The sequence below is a fragment of the Chionomys nivalis genome, chromosome 23 (genome assembly GCF_950005125.1).
Source record: "Chionomys nivalis chromosome 23, mChiNiv1.1, whole genome shotgun sequence".
Classification (NCBI taxonomy): Eukaryota; Metazoa; Chordata; class Mammalia; order Rodentia; family Cricetidae; genus Chionomys; species Chionomys nivalis.
In genome coordinates, this window is record NC_080108.1 from 26,799,061 (window position 1) to 26,819,241 (window position 20,181).

The 20,181-nt window shown below is 43.9% G+C and overlaps 1 protein-coding gene across 1 annotated transcript in view; it reads right to left on the bottom strand.

Annotated features, from left to right (window-relative positions):
* The window catches only part of Tars3 (threonyl-tRNA synthetase 3), a 43,705-nt gene that overhangs the window by 6,764 nt on the left and 16,760 nt on the right, over positions 1–20,181 (bottom strand). The window contains exons 9-15 of the mRNA XM_057756499.1: positions 20,023–20,169; positions 18,991–19,089; positions 9,109–9,275; positions 8,239–8,401; positions 5,253–5,390; positions 2,659–2,736; positions 2,466–2,566 (exon numbers count right to left, since the gene is read on the bottom strand). Coding sequence (XP_057612482.1) covers positions 2,466–2,566; positions 2,659–2,736; positions 5,253–5,390; positions 8,239–8,401; positions 9,109–9,275; positions 18,991–19,089; positions 20,023–20,169 — 893 coding nt within the window. The remainder of the gene's footprint in view (positions 1–2,465; positions 2,567–2,658; positions 2,737–5,252; positions 5,391–8,238; positions 8,402–9,108; positions 9,276–18,990; positions 19,090–20,022; positions 20,170–20,181) is intronic.

Here is a 20,181-nt window from a genome sequence, read left to right on the forward strand (position 1 = left end):
ATCCACTCCCCCATTGTAAGCCTTATTTTTCCAATATACTTCTGATATAAGTCCACCAGTCAAATTTACCTCACAGACCAACACACCATCATGACAGAGACTTTCTAGTTCATCATTCCCCAAGAGGAAAAAACTATGATGCCAACTTTGACTGCCAACTTCAAAGAAGTGAGATTCACCAAGACCTGTGTGCACACCCTCAGAATGCAAAGCTCGGTTCATTTAGCACGCATAATCCATGACACAGAAGAAGTTCTTTGGAGAAACTTTTTTCTCAAAATTATACCAGTTAGCACTTCTAAACCACACTCGAGACAAACAAATCAGAGAGAACCTCACTTAGCCCCAATGTACATGTGTCAAAACTGGACACGGTCAGTGCTGAACACTCCTGCTGATGGGCACTGCAGGCTCGGGCAGAAGTCTGCGCAGTGTGGGGAGGGGACACTCAGAAGCAGCCTGAGCTCACTCCTGTGTGGACCTATGCAGATGTCACCTACTCCACACGTGGAACAGTATGGAATATTACTAAATGTTCTTGGCTGTTCTGTGTGGGAAATGGAAGAGAAGTAGGCTAGCCTCTGTGCAGGCTTCTGTGTGTCCAACATTCTCTGTCTCATCATCTTCTTCAACTAGTAACAGAAAATTATGCTCACACACTTACATTATCCAACAAACCTAGAATAAATGCTGAGTCCCTCCAAACAATCGCAGTGGATGAGACTTTGTATGTAAATTAGGAGAGATCCAGTAACTCTGTCATGTTCATTCTTCCCACTCCAAGAATGTGGTTCGAACCTTCTCGTAAGTACCTGTCTTGCCTTTGATACAATCTCATGATGGAGGCACCATATAAATATCACACTCTATCCTCCCTGACACTCCGTGCCACTCTTGTTTCTCCCAGAAGACGACCGCTGACATGCACGGAGGCGGACTGGACATTGCACTCTAGCGTCACTGCTCTGAGGTTTCGCCATCTGAGTTGCAGGATTTTAGACATGAGAGCTTGTACAAAGATTTACCTATCTGCACTCCTGGGATAATTCTGGGCAGCAATAAAACAGGCAATATATTCACTGCCTTCCTGGTTCTGGGGAGATGCTGTTGTTGGCTGATAAATGTTCCTTATCATAACTGGGAGATTTATTTGCATCATTTCATAGGACGGCTGCTGAGTTTTACAGATACCCTTCCTCCAGGCTGTGCGCAAGAGGTTAACATGTGTTTCCATAGTGAGCCCCCTTGAGATCTTAAGAAGTTATGGTGATGCTTTGCTCTCCTGCTCCCTACGCTTCAAAAATCACACCAGCCCCTTCTCCAAAACACACAAACCACTGCCATTTGGTTCATCTCTCTGATGCCACTTCTAACCATCACCACCCTGATCTGTCTACGGACCAATGCTCCCCTAGCTTCCACCCTCCACACACTCCTAGGGCGATGCTTACCTGGATGATTGAATTCCCCTCCACCCCTCCCTCAAGTGAAACCCTGATAGGAAAATTATGAGATTTGAAATGTGACAATAATTTCTCTCCAAAGGGAAACATAACTGTGGGCAGTTTCAGTGGAAACTCTACCAATTGCCTATAAGAGAAATAACACCAAATTTACCTCATCCTTTCCAGAAAACAGAACAGAAGGGAACACTTCCCCACTTGTTTTAAAAGACCAGCATTCTTAGATACTGAGATCTAGCAAAGCTTCTACAAAAAAAAAAAAAAAAAAAAAAAAAAAAAGCTACAGACCAATTTCCTGTAAGAATATGCATTCAAATATTCTCAACAAACTAATGGCAAGCCAAGATCCAAGTAGATCTTATCCTAGAAGTGGTTAGAGTACTAAATAAACACCGTCCACCATAGAAATAAGCTAAAGAAAAAACAACAGAATTCTTAATTAAAACAACTCTTCAGCCATCAGAAATATTGGAAAACAATTTGAGGGAGATTGTTGAATCCGAGGCCTGGCAAAGGTTGAGCAAACACTCTATCACTGACCTCTACCCTGAGCCTGGGAGAGGAAGAATAAAAAGGTCTGGGAAGTGGTTAGGTCAAGCAGGATACCCCAGGAAGGGACGACCGTAGGTCTCCTCGCACAGCTAGCTTAGCTCTCAAGAGAGCAGGGCCACCACGTGTACTTGATCTCGTCCACACAAAGCTACTTCCTCTTCCATGTCTCTGTCATGTTGAGAAGCAGTAGGAGACCTGTGCCAGAAGCCTGTGCCAGGCTGTTTGCACTTTAGAACTGCCAGAATTTTAGCCAAATAAATCTTGTTCCTTTATAAAGTACCCAGGCTTAACTATTTTGACCTAGCACTATAAATAGATGAAGAAAACCCCCATATTACATAGAAGTCAACAAATGTATAGTGCATAGGATAGACACTAGAACTCGATAGTGCTTATTTGTGTATTGCCCATGATCTTACAAAAAATAGTGAAGATACTAGAATCACTCACCTAACATAAGTGAGATTAAACCTAATGGGCAGCTGGAAGTCCAGCTGAATTGTAGCACACTGATGGTATCTGCCAATAGCATCTTTAATTTTTATGTCGATCTGTAAATTAAGAAATGCTTGCTTAGAGACAGTTTTCATGTTTTGTTTTATTTTTTTACCTTCTCTTTTTTTCAGGCATATGTTCTACTTACTTTAGGGCCATAGAATGCTCCGTCTCCTGGGTTCATTTTCCATGGTTTTCCAAATTCCATCAAGCTATTCTGCAGTTGCTATTTTATTTTAAAAAAGAGATCATTAAAAACTTCTGCTTTATTTCATATTCATCTTTTTGGCTATATAGCTTACAACTATCTATACATATTAATCACACTCTACCTTCATTCAGTGCACACTCTCAAGCATCTTTCACATTCAACAAAGTGCTGAGTGAGGGCAACGCAAAGATGACCACGGTGGTTCTGGTTCTGGAAGCGTATGTCCCTCTTAACTGGGGAAAAGCGCACTGTTTCCTAAATTGTTCCTTCCAGAGCAGGCCCTGTGTCCTACACACTGATAGCAGTGGCTCCTAGTTCGCTTCTCTGTTGCTGTGATGAGGCCATGACCACAACCAACTCGGGGGACAGAACAGTTTCTGTCATCCTACAAGTCCCTGGCCACAGCCATCATGAAATGAGGTCAGGGTAGGAGCCAAGAGACAGGAATTGAAGCAGAGGCCATTGGGGACACTGCTCACTGGCTTGCTCCTGGGCTCGGATTCAGTCAGCAATCAAGAAAATGTCCCACAGACATGAGACATACCTACAGGTCAGTCTATTGCGGAACTGAGACTCCCTCTTCCAAGACACATCTAGGTTTGTGGCAAGCTGACAAAACAAAGCAGAACACTATGTCTCCTAGTAGTGTGCCTGAGGCCTATGTCTTCTTGTAGGTGGGTGAGCCTGAGAGCTTTGGTCCTGCTTCCTCACTGTGTATGGTGGGTAGGAAGGCGGAGCCAGAAGACTTTGCCACTGCTTCCCTTTGTGTTTCTTTGACCTCTGCTTCAACTGGGGGGTGGGGAACCCTTATGAGTTACTGGGTATGAGTATGGAACCTCACTTTTGTCTTCAGCCTAATCTAGTTCAGGCTTTGGATGCAGCCTATGGTGAAGATTGCTTGGTACTTATTTGTGGTGAATGAGTGTTCAGATAAATACTAATAGAAGAAGCCTTGGGCCAGTTTCTCTGGAGAACACGAAAAAAAATATGTCAAAACTCCACCCAGGTTCCTGTCATAACCCCAAACACTGGCACTTAGGAGGAGTTTGACCAACTGGTAATACAGGGGGTCTTGGGAAGTCAAGGCAACAATGGTACCTTTGAGCTCCAGCTGGAATCACCAAGAAACTGATTCCTGGGGTCATGGTAGGCTTTTCCAGGGTCTCAGTCATGACATGCTCTTGACAGAGAGAATTTCATTCCTAAGATGCCAGCAACACCCCTAGTGGACCTAACTCTACAGGAGCAACCTCCCCTAGCTTAGGACCAAGAAAAGCTACCTGCATAGAGGTACTTCACAGGCTTGGGAGGTCCCTCCTTGACTGTACTGTTTCAGTAGGAGGAGGGATACTAGATGGAGAAACTGAGGCAATTGGAGGGTCCCAGAGTTCCTCAGGCAGGCCACGGTTTGGAGAAGACTATGAAGTGGAGGTCACCAAACTGTTTTCAGGCTCTGGGAAGAGGATGAGGCAGCACAAGGGGAGCAGAGTTGTTATGGGGAGGGCTGAGAAAGCTCCGGTGGTTTTCAAGCCATCACAGAGACTTGTGAGGAAAGCGGGGAAGACAGCAATAGACTAAACCCTAAGTGCTCATTTTACTGGCTCCCAGATCATCCAAGGTGGTCACTTGGGAGAAAGCCCCCAAAGCAGAGGAAGTTCTATCCTGTAACTGCCATGCTCCTGGGAGGCTTCAGGCTGGTCTGCTAAACTTTAGCCATGTCAATCAAAAGGAATAAAACTGTCAAGACCTCCACCTCATTATTCCCATGCCAGGCCCATCCCTCCTTTAGTCCCTGTAACCCACCCCATTCTGAACAGCTGGAGTGAGGCTGATGGTGATGATGACAGACCAGCTGCACAGCTGCCTGGCACAGGGCCCACCATTAGTTCATATACATGAATTCACTTAAGGTCTTGAGCACAGTCTTATGCAGCAGGCGCTGTCACCTGTGTGTAGCCACCACTATCATACCTCACATTCAGTCCTGATCCTTAGAGAGATGCAGTTCCCCGCAGAACTGACGTGTGAGAAAGCAGAGTCACTGAGCCATGCTTTGAACCCTCTTTTTCTCTTTCGACTTTCATGCGACTTTTAGGTAAAACAAGTCAGCACCCTTCCCAGGGGATAAGACCTCAATGGACTTTGATCCTCCACTCAGTAGGTAGGGAAGAAAAGTTAGGGCACGGGGCAGGGGTATGTGTGAGGAGGAGACCCCATTACAGCTCATGCCTAGCCTGCGGCCGTGCACCTCTACCTAGCATCCATCTACTCCCTGAACGAAAGCAACCATTACACTCTCCATACAGTGTCCCCTATTTTCTGGCCTCCTGGTGCATGCTTAGCACCTGTGAGTGTCTAGGAAAGGCAGACTAGGACTGAAGACTATAAACAGAATCCCGCGTGAGCTTCAGAGGGTAGGGCAGATAGTCACTGCGGTGGGGAGAACTGGCTAGCCACATGCCACAGTCTACACACTCACTCCCCACGGAAGTGCATTTCCTCAGGCATGCGGCACTTGCCACAGTGCTTACCCTTTCAGCTTCATCCCACATCTCAACCTCTCCTAGGAAGTGCTCAGGCCGTGTTGACAGGTTTAATTGAAAGGAGAAGCCGAACGTTGAGTAAACAGACTGCAAAAAGTGCAAGCACCCCTTTATCTCTTCTTCAATCTGAAATAAAGCAGTTGAAACACTCACACAGAATGCCAATTCAAATTAATTCATGGCATTTTAAATGATACATTATTTATGTTAAATAGTAGTAGTCAAATCAATAGTAAAACTGACTTGAAAAGCTTTTTAAACTTTTTATGTGAAAATGAGTGTTTGACTGCATGTATGTGCACCACATGCATGCTTGATGTCTGCAGAGGTCAGACGGTATCAGATCCCTTAGCAATGAAATTATATATAGCTAATGTGGATGTTTGCTTATTTGCTTATTTATCTCTCTTGCATCAAGAGATTCCCCAGGGTAATAATTACTAGTAGAATCAATGAGAAGTAACATATTTATCTTGTTCCTGTTTAGGTTTTTTACAAGTACCCACTATTGGGTTGAGGAAATTCTCTTCTCTTCCTTCTTTCTTAAGGGTTTTCAATGAGAAGTGAAGGCTGGGTTTTGCCTGATGCATCCACTGATAGAATAATATTGAGATATGCCGTCTTTCTGTTTTAAAATTAGTTTTATGTTTATGAATGTTTTGTTTGCATGAATGTCTTACAACATGTGCATGCAGTGTCTATGGAGGTCGTGTGGATGCTGGGGACCAAATGTGGGCTCAGCATGAACAAGAATAGCAAGTGTTCTTCAGCTTCAAGATAAATTTTCTTTTTTTTTTTTTCAGGTAGATAATATGGTAAATTACAATGGTTCATTTTGTAATATTAAACCTGTATAAATCTAACATTATATATCTTCCACTTTTGGGACAGAGTCTACTTGGTTAAGATGCATTGTTCTTTGTGTGCCACACCCAGATCAGTCTTTTCTAGAAATATCTGTGTCGGGTTTTGTTTCAGAGCACTGAAATCCTCCTAGGACGAGCTGGTAACGACTTCTTCCTCTTCAGGTTTCTTTAAGATTCTGTCTAGAATTTCCTTTAGTGTTTAGAGCCAGTGAAACAGACATGCACTGTCAATTTAATTTCTCGGACGGCCACAAGGTCACTCATTGACTTCTACTTGAGTAAAGGCTGACAGTTTGCAGTTTTCAGAGATTTGTCTACTTTCTGAGTTGCCACATTCATTGGCACAAGGTTATTCATGGATTTGCCTGAATTATGTGACTTTGGACTTTGATGGCTTTCAAAGGCCTGGTGGCTTTCTAGCCAAATCTTTAGTCTATTTATTTGTTGTTTAATGAAGTCTTTCTGCACTGATAAACACATAAGCCTTATGTCCTGAGCATCTGCGGAGTCTGCACCAACTCACATTTTTCCTTAAGTCTTACAAATTTTATTGATCCTCTTAGATAACCAGGTTTTGGGTTTTGTTGGTGTCCTCTTATATTTTTTTGTTTTCAGTTGGTTCTGCTGTTTCTGGAACTATGTCAGTCTGAACATCCTGGCAAGGAGCCTGTATCAGAGGCCAGCTGTGGAAGAGGGGTATAAGGCTGCTCGGGTCTGGCTCCCCACGGCCTGTCCTCTCCTGGGGAGGCCATCTGTGTAAGAATGGGGAGCAGATTCTCTGGTTTGGTTTTTCAGGACCTTTTCTGTTCTGGGGAGGCCAGCCATGGAAGAAGGGGGTGCAGTTTTCCCGTTAGGACTCAAGATCCTTTCAGGGTGTACCCCATGGCCTAACTTCCTCCAATAAGGTTCTAATTCCTAAGATTTTCACCAAAAGCCAGGGGCCACACCTTCAGTAACAAAGTTGAAGAGGAATTTAAGAACCAAACAATAAGTCTCTTGCTTGCCCATTGTCTTAGATAAGGTTTCAATTATAATGAAACACCATGAACGAAAGCAACTTGGGGAGGAAAGGGTTTATTTTGCTTACACTTCCATATCTCAGTCCATCACTGAGGAAAGCAATGGAGGAACCTAGAGGCGGCAAGTGAAGCAGAGGACGTGGAGGGGTTCTGCTTACTGGCTTGTTCCTCATGGTGTGCTCAGTTTCTTATAGAACACAGAACCATCATCCTAGGGGTGGCTCTGCCCACAGTGACCTGGGCCCTACCATATCAATCATCTATTAAGCAAATTAACCACAGGCTTGTCACAAGCCAGCTGGTGGAGACATTTCTTCAGTTGAGGTTCCTTCATCCAAACTAACCCTGGCTTGCATGGAGTGGCCATAAAAACTAGCCAGCACACTCATTATCTCTTTGCTTTCTTTGTCTTACACTGGATGTAACTGGCTCTTTTCTTTTCCTGGTTTCTTAAGTAGAAGCTGGGGTTCTGTATATGTCCCTGTAGACATCATACTAATGTCATCCCATAATTTGTGATGCATTTGTTTTCATTTTATTACATAGATCACATTTTCTAATTTTATTTTATATTTTTCCTTTAATCTATGGAACATTTAGAAGTATGTTGTTCAGTTTCCAAATAAATTTCTGATATTAATTTTTATAGTGATTTCAGTAGTTGGAAAACATATTTTATCAAACCCTTTAAATTTCCCAAGACTTGCTGTACAGTGTAGCATCTCTTGGCAAACTTTCCATGTGCCGTTGTTGTTCTATGCCAGATCAAACTAGCAGTGTTTATCAGTGATCTTTGCATGACAATTTTAGTTTGAACTGAAAATATAGGTAGGACTAAGTTGCAGGCGATACATTGAAAACAAACACCCCAAGTTCCCTTAAGATACCCATGTGTGGAGCTGGAGTTAATAAAGTGAAGGAAAGCAACAAAGTTCACTCTGGGAAACCGCTGGCCTCTTAACTCTAAACCAGAGGACCAGGTCTTGCTCAGTGAACAGGCAGGGACAGGGGCACACCTCGCAGTGCACAACAGCTGAGGAGACCGAGCTGTGGGTCTGCGAGCCAGCCCTCCCCGGTGTCCTTGCCTACCTGCTCCACCATGCAGAAGATGTGAGCGTCATCCTGCTGGAAGCGCCTGACTCGGGTTAAGCCACTTAAAGTTCCCGAGAGTTCATTTCTGTGAAGAACTCCAAAATCAGCAAACCGGACAGGCATTTCCCTCCAGGATCGTGGGCGATGCGCAAACATTAGACTAGAAAGGGCACAGAATGAACAGACTTTACATGATGGAGAGAAAAGTGATCATCTCACACTCTGACGCTAAGTCTCTAGATGCACAAATGCCTCACGCTGGCTCTTAGATCAACAGGCAGCTGATCTAATAATCTCCTATGATTATTTTTTATTTGTCTTTTTGGCCCAGAGATGGAACCCTGTGCCTCACATACGAAGGACGTGCCACACAGGTGACTGACAGCCTTAGCTCTCTTCTAGGAAAGACAAACTGTGAGCTGCCATCACCGCAGCACTGACAAAGAATCCTGTCCACACCATCTCCTCCTGAAATGCTGCCCCCGTCAGATCATCCACTGACCAGGGTTTTGTGCATCTTATTATAATCAGCCAAACCGTGTGTAAGAATTAAATAGCCTGTGAGCATGTATATTTGATGTATAATAATTACAAATATAATGATCTGTAATATCAGTGCACACTATTGCCCTCTGAGAAGTGCAGAAAATGAGAGTTCCGAGCTAACATCCCACGCCTGCCAAAGACCGGGCACACTTTAACAAGGAACTCCATTCTCTACGATGAAATGACAAGGTACGATGATTAATGGCCTCCACTCTCCCCATGACAGGAAATCCCTTTAAAGAGCAAAGGAATAAAATGCAAAGCTAACTCCAATGAGATGCTATGTACACATGCAGGGTCCCCTTCATGTCCAGTACTCACCAGTGCCCTGGACAGTTCATGGGTTTGAGGGCAAAGGTGTCCTTTTCAATATCAAAGGTGAACATGTTGTTACTGTAATGCTGCCAGTGGCCCGAGGTTTCCCAGAGTTTGCTGTTGTACATGTTAGGAGAGAGCACTTCCGTGAAGTTACGCCTGTGATACTCCTCCTTGAAGACAAACATGGTTGATGTTAAAATCTGCCAAGCTAAAGCACAATGCCAAGCAGAGTAATACTGTGAGCAGCTATTGCCAAACTCAAGGCCCTGTCTTCCGTTCATTCCTGTTTCCTCAGACTCAGCTGTGACAGGTTTAAGGTGGCAGCTTCGTGGAGTATGAACACACAGTCTGCATATTTCAGCAAGCTTTTCATTAGTATATTTATTTCACAGCACACCACAGCACTGCCTTTGGACACGAAGTATCCCCTAGAAAGCTCGTGTGTTGAAGGTTTGGTCCACAACTGGTGGACTCAAGCATTGAGATGACTGAGCTGTGACAACTCTGACTTCATCGGTGGATTACCTCACTCTTGGATTCCTGATCTGATGACATTGTTGGGGGTGATGGAAACTTTCAGAGGTGGGCCTATTTGGAAGACATACATCCCCAGCATATCTCCTTGGGGTCTGTGTCTTCTGAAACTGGTCCCTGCACCTCTCTTTCCTCTGTTCCTGACTTTCAGGAGGTGAGGTGACTTGTTCCTCCAAGCCCTTCTACCATGATGCCCTACTTCAGCACAGCCCCCAGATGGCAGAGCCAGCCAACAACAGACTCTCTGATGCTGGGAGTCAAAATGAGTCCTTCTTCTTTTAAACTGTTTCAGGTATCTTACAGAAGAAAATTCAACCAGATACAAATAGTATAGGCACAAATGTTTCAGTGCTTTCAAACTTAGTAACTGTAATGCTATGTACAGTTACTTATATTTATTTATTTATTTATTTATAGTTCTTTCACTATAACTAAAAACTTCTAAGTCCTATGTTCTTAATAAATTCTAACACTTTTACCTTATGATTTAGAAGACCTAATAATTTTAGAACTTGTAAATCTGAATGTCATGATCCCTGTTATAGCATTGGCCCATTTAGTGTTAAATAGAAATAAAACTGAGAATTTTAATTTGCAATACATCAAGTAGTTGGTGTCTATTAAGCCACAGATGTTTCTCTCACCTCTTAGCAGCTTCCTTCATTAAATCCATAGGGCTAAGAGAGGAGAATCCCCAAATATTTTTAAAGTTTTATTTCTATTTTTAAATTTCAACGTATCAATTTGGTTGATTATTCCTTAGATACTCTTAAATCATTTGTAAATAATTTAGTGAACACACGGCACAAATCTAAACCACCATACTTCAGACAAGCTAAAATATATTTCTCACATATTTAAAAGCATACTTTTATGATGGAAAGAGTTGCCCCTGATGTTTTCCATCAGAACACATTTCCCAGTGCCATGCGGACATGCTGGACCTCACGTGAAGGAAGGAGACGCTTGCTTCTTTGGCTCCTGCCTGCCCACTGAGCTGCCAGGCCAGTCTTCTGTCCTTGGACTGGACTTCCATCGTCACCTCTCTCGATGGCAATCCCACACAGCCAGTCTCCTCCTCTATGACCCAACAGGTCTAGCTCTCTGGCGAATCCTGACTAATGTGTCTCTTGGTTTGACCAATGGAAAACTGAAGGTTCCAAGAGCAAAGCTGGGGCATTTGCCTCTTTCCTGCTCCTTCTCTGCCTTGAGTTTACACTGACTCTGACACTGTTTTCTACATAAGTTCTGGTCTGCTGCTTTCAGCACTCTGGGTGTCTCTGCTCCTCTCCTTCTTCAGCCCTAACAGTGAGGGTGAAACAACGCCCCCTTGGGGCATCCTTGTGTGCGCTACCATCCCTCTTTTGTCCCTCTTGACTAGACAGACTCCTCCGTCACTATTTCCTTCAGCGGACTCTTCAGCCAAACCAGTGAGTGCATCCCTCAGGACCCTCATCGCGGAAAGGAAGTGGTTTTTCTTTATATTTCTTTACACTCCTGCAAAGAAATCCACTGCCTCGATGAGAAAAGAGGAGGCCCGTAGGCTCCAGGGGGTTAGTCTGATGACTAGAGCCTCTCCTCTCCTCTACAGTTCCTAATCATGCCTCAGTGAGTCAGGCAGATCTGGAAATTCAAAACGCATGGCTGACAAGATTCACGAAGGGAACCCCACACAATGCTAGAATACAAAAATAATCGCCACTAAGAATGGAAATTGGTGTGATGTTTTCTTTCTCTTTCTTGTGTTTATTTTTATTTTTGGTTTTTCAAGACAGGGTTTCTCTGTAGCTTTGGAGCCTGTCCTGGAACTAGCTCTTGTAGACCAGGCTGGCCTTGAACTCACAGAGACCCGCTTGCCTCTGCCTCCTGGGTGCTGGGATTAAAGGTGTGTACCACCACCACACTTTTTCTTTCTTTTTTTGTGTTTTTTTTTTTAAAGACAGGGTTTCTCTGTGTAGCCCTGGCTGTCCTGGCTCTCACTCTGTAGACCAGGCTGACCTCAGACGCAGAGATCCACCTGCCTTTGCCCCTGAGGACCGGGAATAAAGGCGTGTGCCACCACTGCATGCCTAGGTTGATGCTTTCTTCTAAAGTTCACCATAGCTTGCCAGGAGACCCTGCACTGACTCTCCTAGATATTTGCTAAAGTAAAATGAAAACTTACACTCATACAATAACCCACTCATAAATATTTATAGAAAGTTATTTCCAATTATCTAAACTGAAAACAAATATCCAAATGACATTAAGTCAGGAAGAAGATAGATAGGCCATGGTGTGTCTGGACAATAGAACACCACTTAGCAGTAAAGGGGTAGGCCACTGGAAACCTAACAGATATGTGAAGACAAAAAAAGTCATTTCTAAAAGCTTATCTTGTTATATAATTCCATTCCTATGCCAAAAGTCTAGGGATAGAAAAGGAATCCTAAGATGGGGGGTAGGGTAGGGTGCATCTCAATATGGGTAGCTGGGGATCATAAAACCTTTCTATATCCTCATTGTCACCGTGGTAACAGAGTTCACATGTTATCAAAAGTTTATACTGTACTGCAGGAAATTTTAAAATTAAAAAAGATTCTTTTACGGATAAAGAGGTAAAGGAAATGGCAGTCGATGGCAGTCTCCAGGATGGGAGGGAGAAGACTTGGACAGAAGTGACGGCACAGCACCACTGTTCAGGCATGGCCTGTTGTCAGGAAAGCAGGCAGCTAACATAGTCAAAGACAGCTCACCTTAGGGACTACAAGCAGGAGTCACCTTACTTCAGCTTTGGAGCTCCCTTAGTGTCTGGAAGGATGTGCCAGCCAGCCCAGGTGGCTGCCGGCATGCTCTCCCACAGAAATGCAGTTCCTGCTCAGAGGGGATGGGTCCTGCCCACACTGCTTCCACAGGGGCTCACTGTAGCCACCACCACACGTACCGATCTCCCTGCCCTCACCTGGGCAGACAAGGACTTGGCATCAAGCCAGAGGCTGTTGATATTGGACCAGCAGATAGTCTCGGCAGCCCAGCACTGCCGAGAATCCATCCTGCATACATACCCTCTCCGGAACAGTGGTTCACAAAGACAGAGGCTCTCGAGGGAGAGCACAGGAGAAAGAAGATGTCGGTAGCCAAACACAGGAAAGTGAAATGCACAGTATTCCTCTTACAGAAGATATAGTTTAAGTAAAGAAACAGAGGAAGAAAATAAAAAGACATTACGTAAAGTATATGAGAGCTGGTTTGCCTATATTAATAACAAAACAAACTTTTAAAAGTCTGTAAAAGGGCAAATACCCTCTTATTTCACTTCAGAGCAATTCTAGAAAGCAGAATGGTGGTGCTAGATCGGTGGTTCTCAACCTGTGGGTTGGGACCCCTTTGGGAGCCATCTATCTCTAAAAATATTTACATTGTGATTCATAACAGTAGCAAAATTACAGTTATGAAGTAACAATGAAAATAATTTTTTGATTTGGGTCATGATGGCATGAGGAACTGTGTTAAGGGTCACAGCACTGAGAACCACTGTGCTAGACACTGGGAGGAAAGAGAGACGTGTTTGATGAGTACAGAATTTCAATTCGGGATCATGACAGAACCCTGAAGAGCTCAAGTCTTACAGAGGAAAAGGTTTCTGGAGACATATGTGGCAATTGCACAGTGACAGAAACATGTGCGACGAGAGGGCTGCATGCTTCACGTGCCTACTTGCCAATATTGCTCCTATGTATATTTTACCACAACACAACCTTATTGGAATATAATTTATATGCAAGAAAGCTCACCGATTTTAAGCATATAATTCAGTAACATTTGGAGAGTGCTCTCTCACCACAGTAGCAGGACATTGTTCCTTTTAGCTGAGGAGTGGTCAACTGACACCCAGCCTTTCCCAAGCTGGTCGTTTTATGTCACTATTAAGAAAGCTGGGAACATCCCAGTGAGGTCAATAGAAACGGTGTAGCAATATCTTTTCATTTTTCTTTGATACACAGCTAGCAGAAGAATTGACTGGTTATATATGTTATATAATCAAAAGAGGTGATCAGCTATCTTATGTGAAATACCTGTTTAGTTTTAGGGAAATTGCCAGCCAAACTATGCTGGCAAGATGGCCCAGTGAGGAAAAGCACTTGTTGGATAAGTCTGCCAACCTCAGTTCCATCTCCAAAACCCACGTTTTTTAAGCTGGGCAGTGGTGGTGCATGCCTGTAATCCTAGCACTCGGGAGGCTGAGGCAGGTGGATCTCTGTAAGTTCCAGACCCATGCTTTTTGAAAAAGCTGGATGCAGCAGTGAGCATTTGTAATCCCAGAAGGGAGGTGGAGGTGGGAGAACTGGAGAGCTTGAAGACCAGACAGCCTGGAGTATGCAATGCAGGGTGGGATCGGGGGTAGCCAGCAAAATTTTTCTCCCATTCTGCAGATTGCTCTTCACTTGATTGACTATTTTCTTGGCTATACAGGAGCTTTCCATGAGGCCCCATTTGTCAAGTGCTGGCCTTACTTCCTGAGCATCAGCGTCCTACTTAGGAACTCCTTGCCTACACCTCCGTGTATCCCGTAGCATGTTCCCTAGCTTCTCTTCTAGCAGTTTCTCTTTCGGGTTAATGGATTTGAGTTTTGTGCAGGGCGAGAGATGGGGATCTAGCTTCATTTTTCTACATGTGGATATCCAGGTTCAGCTCTCAACATCTTTGATGAAGATGTTATCTTTGCCCACTGTGTATTTGCGGTGACTTCGAATGACTTAAATCTGGGGTTTTATTCCATTCTATTGATCTTCCTATCTTTCTCTGTCCCAGTACCGTGCTAGGTATTTTGTTTGTCTGAGACAGGGTCTCATTATGTAGACCAGTCTGGCCTCAAATTCACAGGGATCCACCTGCCTCTGCTTCCCCCATGCTGAGATTAAAGCCATGTGCCATCACGCTTAGTCACCATGCTTTTGCTATTATCACTGCTGTGGCTTGTAGTATAAATTGAATCGGGTATGGTAATGCCTTAACATCCCTGTTCTTTATGCTTGGGATTGCTCTGGCTAGCTGCTATCTGTTGTGCTTCCATGTGAATTTTAAAAATTGTTTTTTCGATTTCTATGAAGAATGAGGATTTTGATTGGGATTGAACTGAATGTATAGATTACTTTTGGTAGGACATGATATTAACTCTACTAATACATGAACATGGGAGATTTTTCCATTAAAAAATCAAAGTCAACCTACATGGACCTTGTCTCAAAATGTAATTAAGTACTGTATTCAATTTCTACTACCCACTCCAGCACATAAAAGAGAAAAGTGTGGAAGAAAAACAAGTTTTACCTGGGTGTGGTGGCATGCATCTTTAATATCCAGAAATGGGAGGTCGAGGCAGGAGGATTGAAATCCTGAGGCTAATGTGGATATATTAGTCTGTGACTCAAAATCAGTCTACAATTAATAAAAAATACCTTGTGACCAAGCAATTCTACTTTTAGAGAATACCAAAAGACAAAATTTTAACAATTTAGTTATTTTTTTTTTCAATTTAGTTATCTTAAATAGCTTAAATCTCTGCTCTAGAACTGAGATGCCCTTCATCCCCCAAAGATGGGTAGTGCCCTGAAAACTCAAGAAAGGCATCTGACTTCAAGGGCAGGAAGACTTAAGAAGGAAACAAAAACCAAAAGTGAACCGCTCATCTCAAAATTATTTTCCTTGCCAGGAGGTAGCAAAAGACAAAAATACAGAAATAAGGAAACAACTGATGGGACTACCTTGTTTATTTTACATTACCTCATTTAAGAGTGGACGCAGAGGGAAATGTCACTCTCATGTCAACAGAAAATGGCCCGGTTAAGGAGTTTGGCCAGTCCCTCTCTGACCCTGGTCTCTCTGAAGGTGAGGTAAGGAGCAGGCCCTTGACTTGGTGATGAACCTTAGCAGGCTGACTCCATTTGGACATGTTAGTCTAGTACAGAAGTTTAGTCCAAACAACTGTCTTGTGATTTCTGTTTACCAGAAGCAAGCAGCTGCATGCACTCAAAGACAAGAAAGTTCATGGTGAACTGTGTATGGTAGCTCTGAACTGGAAGTGATCCAAACACCTACAGGATAATGGACTATCATGTATTGCACTCACAAAATGGAGTACCTGAAATAACGCTGCCAGTCCCTATCATACCACCTCAGCTTGGCTGAATCATAACAACAGAACAAGTACTGTGTGATCCCACTTGCATGAAGTTTAAGACCAGGCAAAGCTAATCTGATGTCAGCACAGGGGAGAGCAGGTGGGCACAGGGACAACTGGTAGACATCAGAATTCCACAGCCTGGTCACCACTGAGTGCCTCCTACCCTCCCCAGCCATCTCTGAAGGGAACTGTCCACTGCGTCCTTTCCCTCCATCATCTTCACATAATGTGGGCAAAGAGGGAGGGGGCCAGAGGTGCTGTGTATCTTCTACTCAAAGGTCTGAAGATGGAGAGGGAATGTAGTTGCTACTAAGGAACCTCATCTGCACTCGAACCAGATCTCATTGGACACTCAGTGGTATGTCAATCAGATGAGACTTGGAATAGTTTGCTCCTCTGAAGCAGAACAGGGGAGAGGGGCAGAGCTGACTTTCTTCTGGTCAGTTGGAGCTGACGAGAGACCCAGACCTGTCAGCCTGTCAAATGGAGACCCAGAGAACTATGTCCTTCCAACAGAATGAAAGTAAACCATATGGATCTCATGCAAAAAGCCCCCTTTTGGGGGAAGGGTTAATTCCACCTTATAACTCTCAGGTCATATTCTATCTCCTAGGGAGAGCAGCATGGGAACTCAAGGCAGGAACCTGGAGGCCTTGGAGGGGTGCTGCATACTGACTTGTTCCCCATGGCTTTCTCAGCTTCCTTTCTTAGACAACCCAGGACCATCTGCCCAGGGATGGCACCATCCACAGTGAGCTGGGCCCTCCCACATCAACCATCAATCAAGAAAATGACCACAGATTTGCCTATGGGCCAGTCTGATGGAGACATTTTCTCTGAGGATTCTTCTTCCTAGATGACTCCAGTTGGTTTCAAGTTGACAAACAAACAACAAACCAGGACACTGAGTTATCGTTTTCCATCTTGGCAGAGGGTGAACATCCTACTTGAAGATAGCATCATTGTGTCTAGCTATTTCGTTTATTACATAAGACACATAATTGAAAAATTATTAGAGGAGGAAAGAATCAAAACCACATAACTGAGAATTAGGATGACAACTAGCTAAGGTTGCTGGGCATGGTGGCACTTGCTGTAACCTCAACACTTGGGCAGTAAGGCAGGAAAGTCAGGAATTCCACTACCCTTAGATATACAGCAAGTTCAAGTCTAGCCTGGTCTGTATTAGTCCCCCCTTTTAAAAAAGCAAGTAAAAAACAAACATAAAAAAAAAAAACTAGCTGAGGTCATTGTAAGTTCTTTTCTGTATGATGAGACCAATTACTTCACACAGGGTATCTGAGAATTTAAGGGGCTCAGCCCTTACCTTAGAATCAGTGCCCACTGGGGTTGTGTATTTAAATGCTTTCCAATGCAGCAACCCACACAATCAGACTTGGGCCTGATCATCAGCCATGTCTGTCTTGCATCTATAAAAGATAAGAGAGCCCTTTAAGGCCACTGTAAAGGCTCTGTGTTTTTTTCTCCACCATTCACACCTAACCTGGAGTTTCAGGTACCATAGCTGAAAGCAAAGAGCACAGGTGGCAGCAGCGAGTGGCCATCACCACCCCCCAAAGTTTCCAGACTCTTCAAGAACCCTTCAGGCTTCCTCCCTGTCCCTGTTCTACTGCCTTGTGGTAGTCCGTATTGGAGGAAATGCAGGCCAAGTGCTACTCCACAGAGGCCAACCCAGCCTCCACAGGCACCGTGCAAGAAGGAAGAGAAGAGCTGCAGCCACAGTGATGGCCCAGCACATTTGATGGATGCACCTTTCCGCAGAAAGTTCCTGAAGAAAGCGATCCCTTGAATGAGAGTTAGGGAGAAATAACAAGAGGAAGGCAGGCTCAGAAAAGAAGGATTTCAGAAGCTGAGACATGAAGACAGCAGTCAAGGTGAAGAACAGGAGGAGGGGATGCTAAGGAACATGTGAGGTCAAAAGGGTCTAAGCGTGAACGTAAGATGGGAGAGCTTTCTTCATAACAGAAATGAAGAAAGCATTTCCTGAGCCAGCTGGAACCTCTGCAAAGAAGCTGTAGGAGCACAGCCGTCTTTGGTGGGAGCACAGTGGTCTTCAGAGGAAGCACGGTGGTCTTTGGAGGGAGCATGATGGACTTTGGAGGGGATCTGAGATTGACCAGCAATCAGTACACAGAGCTCAGGCAGATCACACTCTGGGTGTTTCTGAGGACCGCTCTGAGGGGCAGTTTGTGGAAACATGAGTCCCCTCACACAACTCAGAAAATCACAGGAACCAAATCCTACGGGTCCATAAGGCTGCCCGCCATAGTCTGGACAATACACTCTTAAGGGATCACCATAGATATGTCAACAGCCGGCGACAGTGCAAGGCTGTAACTGTTACAGGAAAGGCTGAGCAGAAGAAGAGAGGAAGGTTAGGTCCAGCAGTCCAAATGGCCCACCTCTGAACAGTACCTTCAAGGTCCTAAGCCTGCAACAATAAGCATGCTCAACCACAGGGTGAGAGACAACTTCTTTCCCCTTCTGGAGACGCATGGTTACTTGGTAGTTATACTGTTGTGAGCAGAAGGCACTGGGGCCATTAGCCACTGTTGAGAAGCAGTGCCTCTCATAACAGTATTCTCTGCCACAGGAGAGCTACACTCAGTAGATCATTAATGCTTCAATATCCTTAGATGTTGTAATAGGACCAGCAGGGCTGCGTCCCCGGCACCCGGCCACCCGCATGGCTTATACCCCAAAATAATTTCACGGAAACTGTATTCTTTTAATCACTGCCTGGCCCATTAGTTCCAGCCTCTTATTGGCTACACAGCACCATGAGCTGGCTTACCAGGAAAGATCTTAACCTGCGTCTGTCTGGAGTGGGAGAATCATGGTGACTCACTCACTCGGCTTCTTTCTCCCAGCATCCTGTTCTGTCTACTCCACCTACCTAATTTTCTGTCCTATTAAAGGGCTAAGGCAGTTTCTTTATTTAACCAATGAAATTAACTCCTCCATCACTTAGAGACTTAGAACAACGCCTGTATTTTATGAAATTCAAGAAAGTAAACCATCTCCATGTCTTCAGGTAGAATATGGCATTTTGTTTTTAGTTCCAAAATTCTTATATTACTAAAAATCAATGGAAACACTTAATTACAAGAGAAGATAGTAAAATGTAGAACGCTGATAAGTAAGAATATTTCCAAAAACTAACTTACTCGTATGAAATCTGTAAGTGTATTATAAATGAAGGCTCCTCTTGGGAGAAAGAAGCAGCTTCCAGGGCTCAGGTCATGGAAGAAGAAAAGCTCTTGTTCCTAGATTGAGACAATAATTGCATTTCAAATTTCATCTCTTACTTAATGTTTATCATACCTGATCTGACAGTGATAAAATGTCATTTTATCCTCACATCGTCTATTACGAGGCATTCCAAGGTCCCTCAGGATTATCCAGACATATAAATATAAATAGCACATGTAAAATGACAAGCTTTATTTATGATCACTTAGCCTCATCTTTGGATGTTTTGTTATCTTTTGTTCTTCATTACTAATTTTTTTTTTTTTAGTGTAAATGGAAAGTAGCTATTGTCTAAGGTTTTGTCATCCTTTTAGATATAGGGCTCATGTGGGGACAACAGAATAAAATGAGAAAGAAAACTCATTGCAGAAGGCAGGTTTCCAGCGATGTGACCCTTCTTACAGTGCCAACCCCTGAGAGTCTGCCTGTGCACGGGGTGTCTCCTAGCAGCCCTGCCAACTACACCTCACAACAGACATGGGCAGACAAATGGTTTGCCCATCATATGACACAGCTCGATCCTGGCAGGATGGAGATTAAAACCCTAGGTCCACTGACTTTGTTTTTATAACATGCTAAAATAGACTCTCTCAAGAGCTTGTGTGGATATGAAAGAACTCAGCTGCAGGCAACAAGTGTCAATAAAACAGAACACAGAGAAAAGAAGGAATATTACTTTTAAGATTTTGTTTTGTTGGGCTGGGGAGATGGCTCAGAGGTTAAGAGCATTTCCTGCTCTTCCAAAGGTCCTGAGTTCAATTCCCAGCAACCACATGGTGGCTCACAACCATCTGTAATGAGGTCTGGTGCCCTCTTCTGGCCTGTAGACATACATGCAGACAGAATACTGTGTACTAAATAAATAAATATTAAAAAAAAGATTTTGTTTTGTGAGGTACAGTCATGGGCAACAACAGCGTGTCTGTGTGACGATGGCGTGGCCGTACCTTCCCGATTTTCCTGTGGTCCCGGCTCTTGGCTTCCTCTTGGAACTTCTCCCAGCCCTTCATCATTTTGCTATCAGGAAAGGATATTCCATAGATCCGCTGCAATGTCTCCATCTCAGGATTGCCTTCCCAATACGTTGAGGAATTCTAAACATCAGC